This window comes from Colius striatus, chromosome 2 (assembly GCF_028858725.1).
Source record: "Colius striatus isolate bColStr4 chromosome 2, bColStr4.1.hap1, whole genome shotgun sequence".
Taxonomy (NCBI): Eukaryota; Metazoa; Chordata; class Aves; order Coliiformes; family Coliidae; genus Colius; species Colius striatus.
The window spans coordinates 110,053,179-110,071,150 of NC_084760.1; the positions used below are offsets into that span (position 1 = coordinate 110,053,179).

General features: G+C 51.1%; 1 protein-coding gene across 2 annotated transcripts in view; it reads left to right on the forward strand.

Annotated features, from left to right (window-relative positions):
* Positions 1–751: 751 nt before the first annotated feature.
* PPP2R5D (protein phosphatase 2 regulatory subunit B'delta) overlaps positions 752–17,972 on the forward strand; it is a 30,495-nt gene continuing 13,274 nt past the window's right edge. Inside the window, exons 1-11 of one of the 2 annotated variants that reach the window (XM_061989059.1) lie at positions 752–851; positions 1,744–1,851; positions 8,504–8,720; positions 9,855–10,054; positions 10,172–10,282; positions 12,056–12,148; positions 12,646–12,776; positions 13,212–13,271; positions 13,933–14,041; positions 14,928–14,981; positions 17,660–17,830. In XM_061989059.1, coding sequence (XP_061845043.1) covers positions 825–851; positions 1,744–1,851; positions 8,504–8,720; positions 9,855–10,054; positions 10,172–10,282; positions 12,056–12,148; positions 12,646–12,776; positions 13,212–13,271; positions 13,933–14,041; positions 14,928–14,981; positions 17,660–17,830 — 1,281 coding nt within the window. In that variant the 5' untranslated portion in view covers positions 752–824. Of the gene's footprint in view, positions 852–1,177; positions 1,233–1,743; positions 1,852–8,503; positions 8,721–9,854; positions 10,055–10,171; positions 10,283–12,055; positions 12,149–12,645; positions 12,777–13,211; positions 13,272–13,932; positions 14,042–14,927; positions 14,982–17,659; positions 17,831–17,972 lie in introns of those variants that run through there. The other variant, XM_061989060.1, reaches the window with a different exon arrangement.

A 17,972-nucleotide genomic window follows, 5' to 3' on the forward strand; every position in this document is an offset into this window, starting at 1 on the left:
TGTCCTCCTACTGTAAGGATGCAGCGCTATCTGCCAGCAAGTTGTCCAAGTTGCCCCATGCCAGCGGAGAAATGTCCTGGGACCTATGTCCCAGGAACAGTCTTCTCCATCATCCGCAGGGCCCTGCTCTGGCTGTTCTAGGCCTCGCAGTGCCTCCACACTATTATTTCCACCCACGCTTTCCCATGTCCATCCACCAGCTTGCGCTGACCCCGTTATTTTCATCAGCAGCCGCACCTCGGGGTGACGAACAGCACCTGCCCCGCACCAGCACGAGGTGCTGCGACTCTACCTCCAGGAGCGAGGCAGTGGAGAGCTGCGCAGGACGCGGGAGGAGGAGGAGAACCTTCACCTTTACCTCCACCCTCCGACAGGCATATACAAGGGACTCAGGAGCCCAGGGCAGCTGCTCTACGCCTTCCTGGCGCGGCCGGGGCACCCGTGGAGAACTGCCCCTACTCGCACATCCCCAGAGCCGCTTCCCTATAAGGGAAGCCCCGGGCAGGGGCGCCTCTGAGCCACGCTGCCCGCGCCGAATCGAGCCCGAGCCGCCAGCCCGGCGCGGCGGCCGCCGCTGCCCCGGAAGAGTCGCTGTCCCGGCGCCGCGCCCCGCCCAGCCGGGGGCGTGCCCGGCGCCCGTGCGCGGGCCCGCCAATGGGAAAATCCTGCCCCCGTGCGTCAGCGCCGCGCGGCGGCGCCGCAGCCTGTTGCTAGGCAGAACGGCGCGGCTGGCCCAATGGGAGCGGGGCGCTGCGGCCGGGCCCGGGCGCAGGCAGCGGCGGCGGCGGCGGAGGGCGCGGAGCGGCTTGGGCCCGGCGCTCACCATGCCCTACAAGCTGAAGAAGGAGAAGGTGCGGCGGGCGGGCGTGGCGGCGACGGGGTGCACCCGCGCGGCCCTTGGCGCGGCCCCCGTGTACCGGCCGCCCGCTCCCGCCGCCCCTCCCCGCCGCGGCCTTCCCTCGGCGCGGCCCTCGGGCGGGGGCGCGCGCGGGGCTGCGGCCGGCAGGGGGCGGGGGCGCGCGCCCGGGGCGGGCGGGGCGGGTGGTGCAGGAGGGCGGCGGGGGCGCGCGCCGGGCGCGGGCGGGGGGCGGCCGGCGGCGGTGGTGGTGCCCCCGCGCGAGCCCGGCGCGGGGAGTGGGGGCCGCGGCTCGCCGCGGGCGCGCTCGGGAGGCGGCGGGAGGTCGCGGCGGCGGGGCGCGGACCCTCGCCCCACCATGCCTCCAGTGGGAGAGGTACGGCCGGCCCCACCCGCCTCCCGGTCCCGCTGCGGGAGCTGCCGGTGTCCCGCCGCCCGCCCTTGCCCGCTGGCCGCGGATCCGCCTCTGCCGCCTCCCGGTGCGGGCGGGCCGGGCCCTGCCCCGGGGCCGTCGGTGCGCACAGCGCCTCGTAGCTCCGGGGGACCGCGACGCGGTCGTGCCCCGGGGGAGGACTGGCCTGGGCTGGCTGGTCACCCGGAGGTGCCCGGCCGGAGTCAGTCTGCGGTGACCGGGACGGGACGTGCCAGCACCGCTCCAGCTCGGACTCGGGCCCGCGCCCCCGCTGCGAACAGCTGCCCACTGCCAGGCGCAGTTGTTCCAGGCGCCCTTCTCAGGGGAAAGGGCCGGGAGTTACCACCCGAAGCAGGGTTCCCTGCAGGGCTGGAGGTGGGATGGGTCTGTGGCAGCTTGCGGGTGAACTCAGTGAAGAGATGCTAAAATTCAGCACAAGGTAAAATTTTCTCTGAACATGTCTTCGTCATTTCAGCAGGAGTCTCCAAAGTCTACCAAAAGCACCACAAAGCCTGGCAGCAGCAGCAGCAGTAGCAGCAGCAGTAGCAGCGGGAAGGATGGTGGGACAGAGAATTCAGAAGAGGTAAGAGTTTCATCTTGGACACACCATTGTGCCTATGCAACCTGCCTTTGAGGAGGAATAGCATCTTTCATTCTAGCTGCTTAAAGCTACTCTGCCAGATAACATATGTCACCAGGATCTTGAGGAATCAGAGAAGAGGGCAGCAAAGACTAAAGTTAAAATGAAGTTAGTTCCCACTGAAAGTTGGCCCAAAGGAAACAGTGACTATGGAAGAGACGGGATGAGTCTTGTACCCTAGGGCCCTGAAAAAAGACATTTGGCACAAAGCTGACTGCAAGCACTGCTTGCAGAGGTGGACAAAGCCCAATAAAGTTGGTTGCAGAGAGGGAAGAGTCCCAGTTATGAAGAAGAAGAAAGCCTGACAGACAGGAGGAGCTTCCTGACTCCTGTCAGAGCAATGCGCAATAAACTGTTGTCACCTTGTGTCAGAGTGGGAGAGCAGTGAGAAGCAATAGAAAAGGAACGTGTTCTTCTGAGGCGTTTTCTGGGGGAGTGAGATTAGGAAGTAAAGGATAGGACACCTGAAAGAATAGAGGTAGACTGCTAGAGCTTAAATGGTTCTCTTTTGATGTAACAGCCTTCTTGCTGAACACATTACTCACAAGGAGGCACAGTCTGATTCCCAGCTGTGCAGAGCCTCTTTCCCTCTCGATTTTTGTGTTGCCAAGCTAGATGTGTTAGAATGGCCGCAGCAGAACATGACAGTATGATAAGCTGTGCTTAGAATTAGCAACAAATTTGGTCAAAATGGGACTTTTTCTGGTAGACTTGAGTTTGTCTGGCACTCAGGCAGTGTGGTTGTGGATCTTGAGATTTGGCTCAGAGGAGCATCGTACGCGTGTCCAAGGAAGCGTGCATATGTGTGTGGTTTATTCTCTTTTAATGCTGCAATTTGGCAAACAAGCTGTGCCACTTCTGTGTCCGGAGAAGCTTGCGTGTGAGTCTTTGTCTGGAACACTTTGTGCTTGTAATTTGGAGGGATTGAGTACAGGAGACATGTAAGGCTAATGAAGACCAGGAAGAAATGTGTAGTTCAGTGGGATGGTTATAGTCAAAATAAGATTATTTTCTTCTCCAAAGCATAGATCTGTCTTGCAGAGCCTCAGGAAACATTCCTGCCTCTCACCACTCACTTTCAGGGTCCAAGCCATGCTCATGTCTAACCTCCAGTATGGCCAGCAAGGAATCAGAAGTGCTAAACTCTTTGTCTGTGGAGTTCACAGCTCTGGGAAGAGGAAAGAAAGCCTAGGTCTTGTAATGCAGTGGGGACAGATAGCCATGAAAGCAGAGCACTCCCATGTCCCCATCCAAATCAACCTTGGGCTGTGGTGTGCTTTCCTGGTCACAAGAGGTGCAGTGAGGATGGAGGAACAGTGCAGGCTACAGGTTTCCTTCTGTGACCCGAAACAGCACCTAATGTCTGGTTGTACCTGGGTGCAGAAGAAACTAAGAAGTAATGCGTCTAAGCTTCCCTCCCATAAAAACATACCCAGCCACTTCCTCATACTCCAAACAAAATCCAACCCTTCTTTAAGATGGAAGGTTGGGTCTCCTTTGATCATAGGAACAGAGAGCAGAGCAGAAAGGAGACACCTCTGCGGTTTGCACTGCCACAGCTCCTTTCTCCGTTTCCCTGTTGAGCTTGCAGTGAAGTTTGTTCCCCCTCGGTGCTTTGGTGTCTCTGGACTGCTCTGCTGCAGAATGGAAGAGAGCTCTTTACTTGATAAGAAGAAATGTATACCGCTTTGAATGCAATTTTCCTGCTCTTCAGGAAGCACAAAAAGGTATTTTGACTTTGACATTGGGGAATCATGAGGAATTAGGTAGCATGTGCTGGGAGCGAGACTCCTTCCTCGTGTCAGAAGCAGGAGGTGGTTTGACTCTTGAAGCACCAGGAATGGGATTACCTGCTGGGGTTGATGGGCTGAGCTTAGCTTGGATGCCTTTGCTGCTATTGTGAGAGTTTTGTGCCCTGTAGATTCTTCCATGGAGTTGTGGTTGGTTGGTTGGTTGATTGGTTGGTTGGTTGGTTGGTTGGCTTTCTAGGGTGAAGGTTATGTGCAAAAAAGAGAATTTTTGTTCATATCTCAATAGTGGCTTAATGGGCTTGCAGCAGGAGAGCAGTGTTTGGGCAGCCCTCTTCCAGTATGTGCTTTCCTCTCACACCATGCTCCAAGGAGCAGGAGAGGACTCAGCCCTAATTTATCCTGGTACCAGAAAGTCGTAACTTGTTTTGCAGGCAAGTTGTCTGGCTGGTGGAATGAGTAAAGCTTGTTGAAGAGCAGCTCTGGTTTGATAGATCTGAGCAAGTGCAGTGGACGAGGACCTCCTATGGAGATCTCTGTGGAGAGAGAGGAAGATGGCAGGAGTCAGTCCAGAAACCCTTAAGCATATTGCTTTGTTCTCTGCAGTGAAGGAGCTTTTAGTGGAGATGATCTGGAAGAGCAGATATGTTCAAAAGCAGATACATCCCCACAAAGGAAGGCAAGTGTTTGAGTTCTGCAAAAGGACAGGGGTAATGCAGTGCCCTTTTAGATGCCTGTCTTAGGGTGAAGCTATCTGAGGTGAAGATCCGGCAGAGCTTGGCCAGCCCTTGATTTTGAGGGGGGCAGTTTGCCCAGGAAGAGACAGGAGCAGTGGAGGAAAACACGAGAGCAGGGAGTGGGAAATAAAGGGTTTATTTATTTCATTCCCTCTGGAACATGATGAAGATATGAAGAGAGAATTTCTTTATGGCTATTTAAGAAGAAAAAAGAGAGACATAATGTCAGAGACCAAGGCAGCATTGAATGAGAGGATGAGAAAGAGTTACTCCTCCTGGCCAGAAGGCTGGGAGAGGCAGCTGGGTGGGGAAGAGAGTTAATGACCTGGAAGTGGGAGCAGGGATTAGCAGCAGCAGTAAAAAGAGGAGAGGAGTTGCTGTGCAGCCTGAAGGGCAGCTTGGAGCCTCGCCGATGAGATTTGCAGCTCTGAGAGAGGGTGCTGCTTTTCTCTGAGCTGCTGCATTACGTGTTTTGCAGATATCTCCGTGGGGCTTGTTACTGCAGTACCTGGAGTTCATTATTCAGAGACAGGCGTTACAGTGCGTTGATGTTACTTCTGAGGCAGAGAGCTTGATTTTAATAGGGAAGCTGCGTAACAGCAGACAAAGGGAGCAGGTACTGACTTGAGGGATGGGAAGGGAAGAGTCATCTGAGGAGGAGGAGCTGAGAGCAAATCTGGGCTGAGAAGCTTAGCAAGCGGGGGATGCTCAAGGGACCAGTGAGGCAGAAGGGCTTTCTGAGTGGCGATGCACCCAGCCGCGGTAGGAGTGCCTGCAGAGGTGAGGTCATGCATGACTGGGAGAGCAGAAGAGAAGCTGGCACAGCTCAGGGTGGCTGGGGAAGAGAGACTCTGTCTCTGGAAAGCCCAGGGAGAAGAGGAAAGGAACAGAGCAAGCCCAGGGCCTAGGGCTTATTGACTTGTGCAGGCAAGTTCCTAGCAAGGAGGAGAGGTGGTGGGAACCAGTGGGGAGGAAGTGCTCTGAAGCCAGGGAGCCTGTGCTTAGGCAGAGTGGGTAGTATGAACTCGGTTGCAGCTGGGGCTGGCCTGTCCTGTTGGCACAGAACAACTGCTACACCGCAGCGGGAAAGGTGGGGCTGCCACACCGCGTGTGGGCAAACAGCTTTGTGCTCTTCTCTGGGCACTTCACCTGCAGTGTAACAGCTCCTTGCTGGCTAACAGTGTATCCAAAGCTGCTGGCTTTGCCATGGTGGCCTGAGCCCTGTCTGCCAGGAAGGGGCTGAGCTTGAGCAGGTAGACTCGTGCCTGACGCCATGTAGCGGTCAGCTGTTGTTGATGTCAGAGAAACAATCTCTGAGGTCGATACCTGTGCATTAAGAGGAAGAGCTTTCAAGTTTAGCAGTCTGCTATGTTTTCAGGGGTGGAAACTTCAGAGAAGAGAGTGTTAGGAAGCTTAAAACAAGCCTCTGCTGATTCATGTGGCTGAGGTAGGAGGTACTGAAGGGAGAAGGACAGCAGGTCTGCCACATGAAGCTGAGACAGTTGGGCTATTCGTCCTGGAGAAGAGAAGGCATCAGGCAGACTTTACAGAGCTTTCCAGTACCTAAAGGGGTCTAGAAGACAGTTGGGGAGGGACTTTTTACAAGAGCATGTAGTGACAGGACAAGGGGTAATGACTTTAAGCTGAAAGAGGAGAGATTTAGAATAGATGTAAGGAAGAAGTTCTTCCCTGTGAGGGTGGTGAGCCCCTAGGACTTGTTGTCCAGAGAAGTTGTGGACGCCCTGTCCCTGGGAGTGTCCAAGGCCAGGCTGGATGGGGCTTTGAGTAACCAGGTCTAGTGGAAGGTGTCCCTGCCCATGGCAGAGAAGGTGAAAACAGATGATATTTAAGGTCCCTTCCAACCCAAACCATTCTATGATTCCTGAAAGCAATTGTTCAGCTTTATAGCAGAAAGTCCACATAGAAGCAATCCATCCTAAAGCCTTCTGAGTGCTGCAGCAAAAGAGTATATCTTACCTCCCCCATCACTGGATTTTCCCTAGCAAACTTGATTGTGTGGGGTTTTTTTACATGTGTATCTATTAAATAACTAGCAGCTGAACTTGAAGCTGTATTTTGGCTCTCTTCACACCAGCTGTTGAAGACTATAGAAGCTGGTGGCAAGGATTTTTCCAGACCCCTGATGAAGGCAGTATGAACACAGCCTGTTAGTCTGTGGTACACATATCATGCTCAGAACAGTTGCCTGGGGCATTTCAGGGCACAGGCATGTCCTGTCAGCTAGGAGAACCCATGTGTCCTACTTCCCTCAGCGTTAACTTGTGAGGCTGATGATGCATCTGTTTTTTTTCTCTCTGTACCATCATTTCTCTATTGTGGATCAGCATTCAGATTTTTTTCCCTCCTTCCCTTCTGAAGGACAGTGATGGAGAGTAGAGGACTAGCCATTCCAAAAGCATCTGAACAACATCTGAGTGGCTCGTGCTGCACTGATACCCAAATACTCAGGGTGAGGAATGAACTTCTCACTCTTGGAAGGATGCCAGCAAGGATTCAGCCTGACTTAACTAAGGAGAGCCCACTTTTCAGTATAAGTTGCCTCCAACTTGTAGTGTAAGCCTACTTTGTCTGGCAGACACAGCTGTTCTCATCTCAAGCTCATCTTGCTCTCCTCTCATCGTGGGATGATGGTGCTCTGTGAAAGGAATCAGATCAGCTCTAAACTGAAGAGAATTCAAATCTTGCCTCTCGTTACCTGTGCAGGGTAAGCTGCAGCTCAACTGCCCCTTGCAGCAAGAAACTGGCCAGATCTCCTTTGGATGACAGCTCTTATGAGCTTCTGCACTGCCAGTGCTTTCCCTCAAAATGCTGCTGGTCAGTGTTTCAGGAAGGTGTGTGTTTGTGCTGCTGTGCTGTAAGTGGCAGCTGGGAGTTTAGTGGGTAAGGAGGGGGTGACATCTGAGGATTTCACTCACCTCTGCTCACCATCCATTGCACCATCCCTGTTGTCTCCCATCCAAGTTCACCTTCCAGCTGCTTGGCTTCATGTGTCTGTGGGAAGGAGGTGGCAGAATTGAGGAGGGGAGCATTGCTGGGCTCACGCAGCAGAGCCAGCATAGGCTGGGCGCTGTCTCCAGCTGAGCCTTCTGCTTTGGGCTTGCTGGTGGGATGTTGCCCTCTTCCATATGGAGTTTTCCATGAGTTGGGTCAATGTGTTGTTAAAGGGCCAATTATTTAGCCATTATGGCCCAAGTGGGATTCGAACCAGCAGAGCTTCAGCAAGGTCAGAACAGAGCTGAGCTGAGCAAACACTGGCTTGAGTTTCTGGTCACCTGCTACAAATAATAAAGTGCCTCAATAAATGCTATTTCAAGCATGAAGTGCAGAAAGGATGGCTGTTGGAGGAAAATGCAAAGGGTTTGTTTGTCTAAAAGGGGTGATGTGGAAAAAGCAAATCAACAGCAAAAATCCAGACAGTAGTGAGGCTGAGACAAGATGGGGATGGAGGAAGCGGCCAGGGAGGGTTGGGAAAGCCCACAGCCTGGGACCTGAGGTTTGGGTATGGCGTGTGTGGTTCACAGACTGGCAGCTCCTGGTCTGTGGATGCAGCAATGATTCTCATGGTTTTCACTGTTGCCTTTCCAGGACCATCGTGTCTGCTCTGTACTACATGCAACTTTGCTTTTACCCAGCTGCTTCCTTGTACAAGGATAAAGAAGCAACTTGCTCATTTTCAAGACTTGTTTGCTATGTGTTGTAGAGAGTGCTGTAATCCAGGCAACAGCATGCTGAGATTTATGTTTGGACCACAGAAAGTTCTTACCTTTGCTCTTTTTTGTGTGTTTGTCAACAAAGTCCCGTAACGTTGCAAGATGAAAGCTCTGCTTTCTGTATCCTTAACATCTGATGTGCCAAGAGGCTCTGGTGTCATTGTGGGACCTTGCACATATGAGTGAAACTGATGTTCACTTTGCAGGAATGCTGCAAATAGACTCAACAGGTCTAGAGCCCTGCAGGAGTGAGATGCACTGAATTGCCACCGTGCAAAAAAACATGTCTGATTTCTTCAGTCCGAGAAGATGCTGATGGTATCTGATTGCTTTGTAGGTAAGAGCTTATGGGTTGTTTTACTCTCTTCTGCCTCCTCAGGCCCAGCAGCCTCAGCAGCAGCCACAACAGCAGCAGCAGCAGCAGCAACAGACAACTTCAAATAAGCGACCCAGTAACAGTGCTCCCCCCCCAACCCAGCTGAATAAGATTAAGTACTCGGGGGGACCCCAGATCGTGAAGAAGGAGCGCCGGCACAGCTCCTCTCGCTTCAATCTGAGCAAAAACCGGGAACTGCAAAAGCTCCCAGCTCTTAAAGGTAAGGAAGCTGCAGGGTGGGTGGGGCTGGCCGCTGTGAGAAGCTGCACCTTCTCCAGACACAACGCAGTAGTGTAAAGATCTCTTCCCAAACCCAGCCAGGCAGCATCCTGCTAACTTCCTGCCGCAGTGCCGTGGGGGTGGCTCTGGGGAAGGCCCTTGGCTTGGCAGCAGGATGAGAATTGATGGATAGCCTAAAGGAGAAGGAAGATACTCCATGTGAACTTAAGTACTTACCTTCCCATTAACCGAGTTAAACCCTCATGCTTATATGCTCATATATTCTTCAGATTCTTCAGTAGGTTGTGCAGGAAGATGAAGTGCAGAGATCCTGGTGCAGACTGCTCTACAGCCACCAGTTCCTGGGAGAGGATTAGGCCTTCCCCTCCTCCTCCTCCTCCTCCTCCCAATGTTTTCCTTGCAAATTGTGGTAGTGCTATTGAACTTGTCCACATTAGGGCAATTACCCAGCATTAGCAGTTAGTCTACATAATGGTGCAATTAAACATGACTTAAATGCAGACAGGGAGAAAGCATTTTCAGCAGCCACTCAGCCAGACCCGTTGCTGACATTGCTCACAGAAACAGGCAGTCCTTTTAGGAAGGGTGACTGCCTTGTAGCTCAGCAGCTGTTCTGCAAGCAAGAGGTAAATTTGCCTGACTGGTCTTAGCAGTGCTTTGTTTCCAGTGGCAACATATCAAAAAGAGAATGCTGTTAATATAAGGCCTTGGCCCCTCTCTTCTGGGCAGCTCTCTGGGAGGAGGGTTAGCTTACAGTGTGCTCTACCCAGGTGCCTCTGTGACTGTGGAGTGCAGGGTGTGGGTGTGCCTGGTCTGGGATGGGAGCTAGTTGAGTGGGTTCCTTTTCCAGTGTACCTTGTACTGGATCAATGCTTATCAGATCAGAAGCTGCTGTTGGGATAATTGCTCTAGAGGCCTCACAGTCCCTCTGCCTCCATTGTTTCATCTCCACAGCAGGGATAACACTGCCTCTCCCTCTTGCCCCACCAGCTCAAGGGGGACTGTGACAGGGGAGAGGCAATGCAGGACATGCAGCAAGGCACCTGAGACCTGGGCAAACCAGGAAAATGTTCTGCCAGTCTCCCAGGACAGCTATCCCTGCTTTCTCTGGCAGATGCTCCTCCACACGAACGAGAAGAGCTTTTCATCCAGAAGCTGCGGCAGTGCTGTGTGCTTTTTGACTTCATCTCTGATCCCCTCAGTGACCTGAAGTTCAAGGAGGTCAAGCGAGCGGGTCTCAATGAGATGGTGGAGTACATCACACACAACCGTGACGTCGTCACTGAGGCCATCTATCCTGAAGCTGTTATCATGGTAGGTCATGGAGCCACTGTGTGCTTGTGTGCCAAAGAAACGGGGACTGCTCAGGAGCACGAAGGGGAAAGAGGGGGATAGGGATTTGTCACTCATACAGCTTTTCACTCACCTCAGTTTTCAGTGAACCTCTTCCGGACACTCCCACCATCATCCAACCCCACAGGCGCAGAGTTTGATCCCGAGGAAGATGAGCCTACACTAGAGGCTGCCTGGCCACACCTTCAGGTGAGGAGGGGGAGGATATAGATCTGCTCAGTTTGTCTCCAGGAAGTCAACAGTCCCATGTAGTGCTGGAACCTGCCAGCCCTGCTGCTCGCTGACTGCTCCCCTGGTTGCTGGTGTGGGGACAGGGAGAAACCAGGCCTGCCACACAGGGATATGAGGTGACTTTTAGGCAATGCAGACAGCAGAGGTGTTCTGGGAACAGGCTGATGGCTGTGTGCAGCATTCACCTGCAGATGGCTGTAGTCCTACGTGGCCGTGAGGTAGCCTGGGAGTGAACACTTTACTAGGAGTGAGGTCATATTGCCTAGGTAAGAAGCAATTCCCAGTGGTGTTTATGTCCCTCCCAAAGGCTCAAGAGCTCTCATCCTGTGGGCTTCAGCAACATTGGAGACAGCATACCCCTGTCTGCTTCAGCACTCCATGCCCAGTTCCCTGGGCATATGGAGGAAGAAGACTGCTTGGTGCCAAAGCAAAGCCTGTGCTGGCACCTGCTAACATGTCTCCTGTATGCTGGATGTATTTCAGCTCCATTAACTGGGAGCAAACATTTGACCAGAAAAAGATAGGGATCTGGAGGGAAGGAAGAGGGGGAAGGGAGCCAAAGATCTCTCATTAGGCTGTATGTCCCGGGAAACAGACTTTAAAACAAACTAAGTGAAAAGGGATGTGAAAGCAGCAGTGAGCATGGCTTAGCAGAGCTCAGCAGTGGAAGTCGGGAGGTAAGCTTATGGAGTCTCCTCTTGTCAAGCAGACAAAGGCAAGAACAAGGTGCCAGATGTTTCACAATGAAGCAGAAAGTAGAGAGAGGAAATAAAGTGCAGTGCTGTGGTGGTGGTGAATTACTTCTCACTGCTGCAGTTGACACAGGGATGTCATCATCGATAGAAATGGTGTGTCCTCAGCACCAGAGTGCTAGGAATGCTAGGAAACATTTGTTTCTCAGAGTTAAGTCAGCATCAGCCAGCATGGATTTGGGGCAAGTGGGTGCTGAGAGTTTTGGTCATCACCTCAGTTTTTATTTTGCTGCTCTCCTTGGCAGCTGAGCCCTACCAGTGGATGGGTGGCCCCACAGCACCTTCAACTCCAGAGTCAGACCTTTGGGATGCTGCGCTCTTGTTTGCTGTAGTGGCCCCTCAGAAGCACGAGGCAGGGTCAGCCCTGGGATGGACTCATCCCTCTAAGAGGACAGCAAGACCAGAAGTTGCTGTTTCAGCACTGAGAGCCTTCTTAAAGCAAGCTTCCCTTTATTGGCCAAGTGGGACACAGCATGCAGCTTTCATGGCTTAGCAGGGCCAAGCCAATCTGGAGACAGTCCCCAGGAGGCAAAGGGTACAACACACTCTCTTGAGGTCTGTTTCACTTCTCTGCTTTTCTGGTTTTGTTTCATGTGTCTCAAGGGCTTCCCATCAATCCTCAGCCCTTCGCCATCTCCTCCTCAGGTTTCTGGAGGTAGAGACATGGGGTAAAGGTGGCAGAAGAGTTTCCCAGGCCTAGTGTCTTCATCTGAGCAGGTGTCTGTTCTTTGATGGGACCCGAGGTGATGAGATCCCATGCAGACTTAGGGAATTTTGTGCCACCAAACCCCTGCCCATCAGAGCAAGGGCGGCTGAGTTCATCCCACTGGATGGAGAAAAATAGCTTCCTGTGCTCCTGTTCAGGCTTCCCATCCTTTTCATGATTCCTTAAAGAGAAAGGAGACATTAAAAATCTGAAGTAAAGGCTGGTGAGAGGACAGGGAGGGTTTCTAAGTGATCTCTCCTTCTCCCCCTGTAGCTGGTGTATGAGTTCTTCCTCCGGTTCCTGGAGTCACCTGACTTTCAACCAAACGTAGCCAAGAAGTACATTGACCAGAAGTTTGTACTATCTGTAAGTAACTGTTACCCTGTCAGTGTGCACCAGCTTTATGAAGGACAAGCAGCAGAGTTTGGTCAAGGTGTTATACAAACAGTCCAGCTTGGTCAGCCACTGCTTGTGGGGTTTCTTTTTTCCTCTGTCTTCTTTTGAATGAGCAGCCAGAATTCTGTACGCAGGGCAAGAAAGTGTACAAGCTGCAGCCCCTGGAACTCATCACTCATTGTACTGGTGGAGAGGGGCACTGGGGGCCTTGCAAGGGAAATGTGGGGACTTGTAGCTTTGTAGAGCGTGCAGGCCATCACCATGCTTCTGAAGATGAAGGAAGTGTTGATGGTTCCAGCTTGTAACAAGGAGGCTGCATATTTCAGGGAAACAACCACTTGAGGTGCTGCAGCCATCACTCAAGTTGAAAGGGCCACCTTTGCCAATCAGGAGCAGCACACAGTGTTGCTGGTAGCTTTGTGTAGACAGGTGGAACATAGACAATGACTGAATTTTGATCCCCACAGCTGCTGGATCTCTTTGACAGTGAAGACCCCAGAGAACGAGACTTCCTGAAGACTATTCTGCACAGGATCTATGGGAAGTTCCTGGGGCTGAGAGCGTATGTCAGGCGGCAGATCAACAACATATTTTACAGGTGAGATGTTTCTTAGTGCCACTGGCCTTGAGAGCAAGTGGGACAGTCCAGTTCTTGAGAGAAATTGTACAGAACTTGTACAGTTCTTGAGAGAAATTAGAGGCTTTAGACTGTGCTTCCCTCTGATCCAGACTGTGATTAGTTGAGTGCCTCAGTTATCTCACACTGCTTTGGTAGGGATAGCACTCACCTGTGCTTAGAAGCAAGGAGAATGTGATTGAGCTGTCTTCAGTGCACAGAGCAAATGTTGGGACCTGTGAGCTCTAGCTGGTCTGAAGGCCATGAGTTTATTTGCTTCTGTCTCTTAGACTTTGCCCTATAATTTTGGATTTCTGTTACTGGCTAGGAAATTCCTCATCTCCAGTATTTTTCCTTCCTTTTGCTTATCAAACTGTATTGTGCATTTGGCAGTCACCTCTCATTCTTCTTCTTTAGGTTCATCTATGAAACAGAGCACCACAACGGGATTGCAGAGCTGCTAGAGATCCTGGGAAGGTAAGGGCACTTTTGGAAGTTCCAGAGAGCCCACAGTGGGTAAGACCTCCCAGGCCAGCATGCTATGTGAGCTGACAGTACTTTCCTTCAGCAGTTCTTGCAGGAGGCACCTCTTACAGAGGATCTCAGTCTGACAAAGCACATGGTGAAAGTACCTTCCAGCGTACTGATAAATACAGTGGTAGCGTTCTCCTCCCCAGATTTGTCTCTTATTCCTCTGCTGTCTTGCCTCAGCAGGCAGTAAAAAAAGAGGAGTACCTCACAGCCCTGACAAGTCTTAGCCATGGGCAGCCTCCTCCATGGCTTCAACTGTCCTCTTTGCAGCCCTCTCTTAGGCTGCCATCCTCCTCTTCTGTAAAGTGTGATCCTCAAGGTCTGGACTGCCTCTGTGCTGGCCTTTCCTGGAGGTTCTACTTAGGTTTTTGTAGCTCAGCCTGGCAGAAGGCAGAGCTTAGGCCCCATCAGAGGTGTTTCACTGCTATATCTGCTTGAGGAAACACTTGCTGAGCATGGTGTGCAGGTTGAGACTCACCCACCCCACTTCTGGTGGGTGCTTTCTCAAGTGACTAATGAGAGTTAGGACAAGCCACTGATTCTGTTGAGGTGAGATACTGTATTTCTGCTGAGTAAAGTTCTTAATGACACTCTTGTTTCTTCTCAGCATAATCAATGGGTTTGCTTTGCCTCTGAAGGAAGAGCACAAGATGTTCCTCATCAGAGTCTTATTACCACTGCACAAGGTGAAGTCTCTGAGTGTCTACCATCCACAGGTAAGAAGTGCTTCAAGATCCCGGGGTAGAATGTGATCCTTGCCAAAGCCATTGTTCAGGCTTGCTCATAGCCATTCACTGGACTGCATTAGTGTGGTGTACAAAGTCCTTGCTGGGAGATGTTTTAGACTCTGCACTAGTCCCAGGGGGTTTCTCCCAACCTTGTGGTGCTTGGGCCTGTATATATATGTATATGTATATATCTCTCTGTGTGTGTGTGTGTGTGTGTGTGCTTTTTGGCACTGGCTGACAGAAGGGTATCCTGCAATTTCCTGCAGACTTAACGTTGTGGCTTGCTTTGCCTTTCTGTTATGGGAGTTTGTGAAATATTTGAGTCCTGCTGAAACCAGAGAGGTAAAATTCTGAGCTGCAGTCATCAGCCTGTGTGTGTGGTGTGTCAGCTCTTAGTCACCACTCAGTTGTGTGGAGGAATCAGTGTGCTGGGCTGCTAGGCTGGTATAGAAATTAATTGATTGCAATTTAGGATACATAACAGAAGAGTAGAAAAGATCAGAACTCAGGCTAGGAAGCAAAAAAGTACTGAGCAGCAATGTCTGTTCTCCCAGCCTTGTTTTTATGGATCAGGGTTCTGTGGTAGGTTTATTGCTTCCCATGTGTGCAGCTGTGAGCTGCTCTGAGGTCTGAAGTTTTATCCTTTATGCTGCACAAATATTCTGAGCTCAGGCCCTGCCTACTTGGTCTTAGAGCCTTCACTTGCCATCAGAAGAACTGGGCTTATTTGGAGCTGTGGCTCTCTGCTCATCACACACACTCTGGAGGGCATAAAGTGACTTCCAGCCTAGATTGGTGGTGGCACTTTATTCTCAGGTACACTTCAGGGAGCTCTAATCTTGATGTCTTGTTTGTTTGTTTGTTTTTCCTACAGTTGGCTTACTGTGTTGTACAATTCTTGGAGAAAGACAGCAGCTTGACAGAGCCAGTGAGTAACCTTGTTCAACCTCTCTGTGTCAGTCAAATCTCAAAAAGCTTCATGTCTTCCTTAAAAGTACAGCAAGGGTGGGAAAAAAAAAGGGCTAAGGAGGCCTGGAGTCCACCAGATTGTTTACTGGGTTTGCTTTGTACCCTGTGAGCAGAAGAGGCTGTGCTGTTCATGTGCAAGCCTTTAGCATTCTCTCCTGAAAGCTGCAGGAAGGTGAGCTATAGTCTTCCTTTGTGCTTCAGATCTTGGTGTAGCAGAAGGAACACTGTACCAAGCTGTCTTTTCAGGGAAGAGCTTTCAGCTAGTTATCTAATATCTGATGGAACCAGTGTGAGCTTGTGGGGGCCCTGAAATAGTACAAGTTCACTCCAGACTGCCAGAATTGGCTGAAAAACTGTGGAGATGAGGTTAAGAACCTGGGACACCAAAGTCTACATAGGCACAGCCACTGTTCTTGGTGAAAGTATTCTCCATCCTTCTCTAGCAGCACTTTGCTAGTGTTAGTTACATTGTAGATCCATTTACCTTCAGGATGCAATGCTGGGAAACAGCAGATTCTAAAATGCATGAGCAATGTAGATGAGGACCTCACATATTGCAGTTACTGGCCGTGCAGACCCGCAGTGAGAACCAAGCTCCGTGCTGGCTTGGCAGAGGGTGCAAAGCAGGAGCCACCCACTGCAGGCCAGGAAATATCTTCTCCAGAGCTGCTTTCACAGTCTCAAAACAGCAGATGGCCAAAGAACGCCTGCTTGTGTCACTGTAGCAGGGAGCACCAGCGAGTGTGAGCATTTTAATGAGTAACACTAGTTGAGGTCGTTCTGTTCTCTGGCTGAAATGTGTGTGTACATGGTGAGCTTGACTGGGCTGAGTGGAAGCTGGTCAGCTCTTGTCAGCTTTCTGGCTCCTCAGCTCTGACACCAGCAGTGCTCAAGTAGACCTCCCAGCTTTTCCTTTAAATGTGGGTTCTCCATTTCCTGTGTTCCCAAAAGCCTGCTCTGAAATGAACTGGGTGAAGTAGCTTCCTGATCGTGCTGAGGACTTCCTGTGGCTGACATCCAGCCCAACAACCTCCTGCCAAAGCACTTACTGTAGGGTGAGAGAGAAGAGAGAAACAGAAATCTGTCAATATTTCCAGGATTGATTTTGCAGCTTATTCAAATAACAGTAAAGCTCCTTAGCTTGTCAGTGCTTCCTGGGTAATGGGTTAGTGGCCCCTGGATTAGAGACCAGTGGCTGGCCCTTGTGGAAAGCAGTGGGATGACCCAATTTCATTATCTTCAGTGGGTGTTGCGGTGGGTCTCAACAAGAAGGGAACTGGGAAGGTTTTTGATAGACTCCTGAGATGAATGGGTTTATTGAAGTCTCAAAGAATTACAGGGCTTGTGTATCAGCAAGACTCTGAATGCAACTAGGAGATGTTGCCACCAGTGCTGGAAGAAGGCCAGATCACTCACTAGGTCCACACTCGCTCAGAGTGGGCCTCCCAGAAGCTTGCTCAATGAGGCTTGACATGGTAGCTCTGGTGTTAACAGCAGCCTGAATGACTGCCAGGTGAGCAAGGCCTCAAATGTACTCAGTAATAACCATGACAGACTTGACACACCTCACACCACCTTAGCTGTAGGAGAAATTATGTCTGAGTCACTGAACCTACCTCTTGCCTGCGTGCAAACCTGAGTAATGACAAACACTGAGGAGACCAAACTGTTGGCTTCTTAAGCCATGAGCTGGTGGAAACACAATCCTCAGATGTTTCTCATGTTGTTGTTGCCCTGCTGTCCCTCCACTGCTATGAACTTCCTCTCGAGTGTGGGCTGCAGGATCGGGCTGCTGAAGTACGTGGAGTTTGAAAAAGCAGCTCCTGCCACCAGCTGTGTGAGAATCCCATGTCCAAAGAGTTAACACCTCTGTAAATGCCACACCAGTAGCTCCAACAGGGGAAAAGTCTGCAGGAGCTGGGATCCTGCCTTTGACTGTGTCTGGAAGCAGATGGGTAGAGAAGGAAGCAATATTAGAAACAAATAAATAAAATGGAGTGGGATGTAGCCCTTTCTCGTGGATGTTCTCCCACTATCTTGTAAGCAATAGTTTGCTTAGCCAAAAGTTGCACCTGCATTGTCATATTACATTATCACCATTAGGTGAAACCTCCATAAACTTGTTTACTCCCTTCTGGAGTCTTTTTGGACTTTGAGTCTACACAAAGTCTTGCAAGAATGAGCTCCATAATTCCATTACTTTTATTTTTCCTTGTCCCAGACTCTCCTGTTGCATTGGGTGCTCCCCAGTGTTGAAGCTCTGCAGTATCTTGAATAACAATTCCTCAGTGACCTTCTCCATAGCATTCCCAGTTTAATTAGTTGCTCTGCACCATCTGCCAGCCACTGCCCACTCTGGTTTGAGCTGTCTGTCTTTGAGGAAAAAGCAGTTCTGTGCTCTATGCTTGTCATACAGAATCATGCCAGCCTGGGCAGTCATGCTGTCTTGTGTGTAACTTGGCAGTTTGGGTCTTCTCTTCTTTCTTCCCCAGAAACCCACCTTGATTTTCTGAGAAAGTTCTTCCTGTTACTTCCTCCCTTCTGCTGTTGGGTCCAAACCCCTCAAAGTTGTTGTTTTTTTCACAGCTGGTGTTACCTTTCAGGCTCTAAGACTCTTTCTGTACCCTCCCCACTCAGGTGATTGTGGGCTTGCTGAAGTTCTGGCCGAAAACTCACAGTCCCAAGGAGGTGATGTTTCTAAATGAGCTGGAGGAGATCCTGGATGTGATTGAGCCATCTGAGTTTGTGAAAGTTATGGAGCCCTTGTTCAGGCAATTGGCCAAGTGTGTCTCCAGCCCACACTTTCAGGTGGGTTACACCTTAGGGAGGGGATAAGGCACTGGCTTGTAACCCACATGGAGTGTGAGGGTGGCACCACAGCTTTTGTCTTTGTGGATCAGTGGCACGTGGAGATGTGACCTGAGGGTGAGTATTGGGGTACCATGTGGTG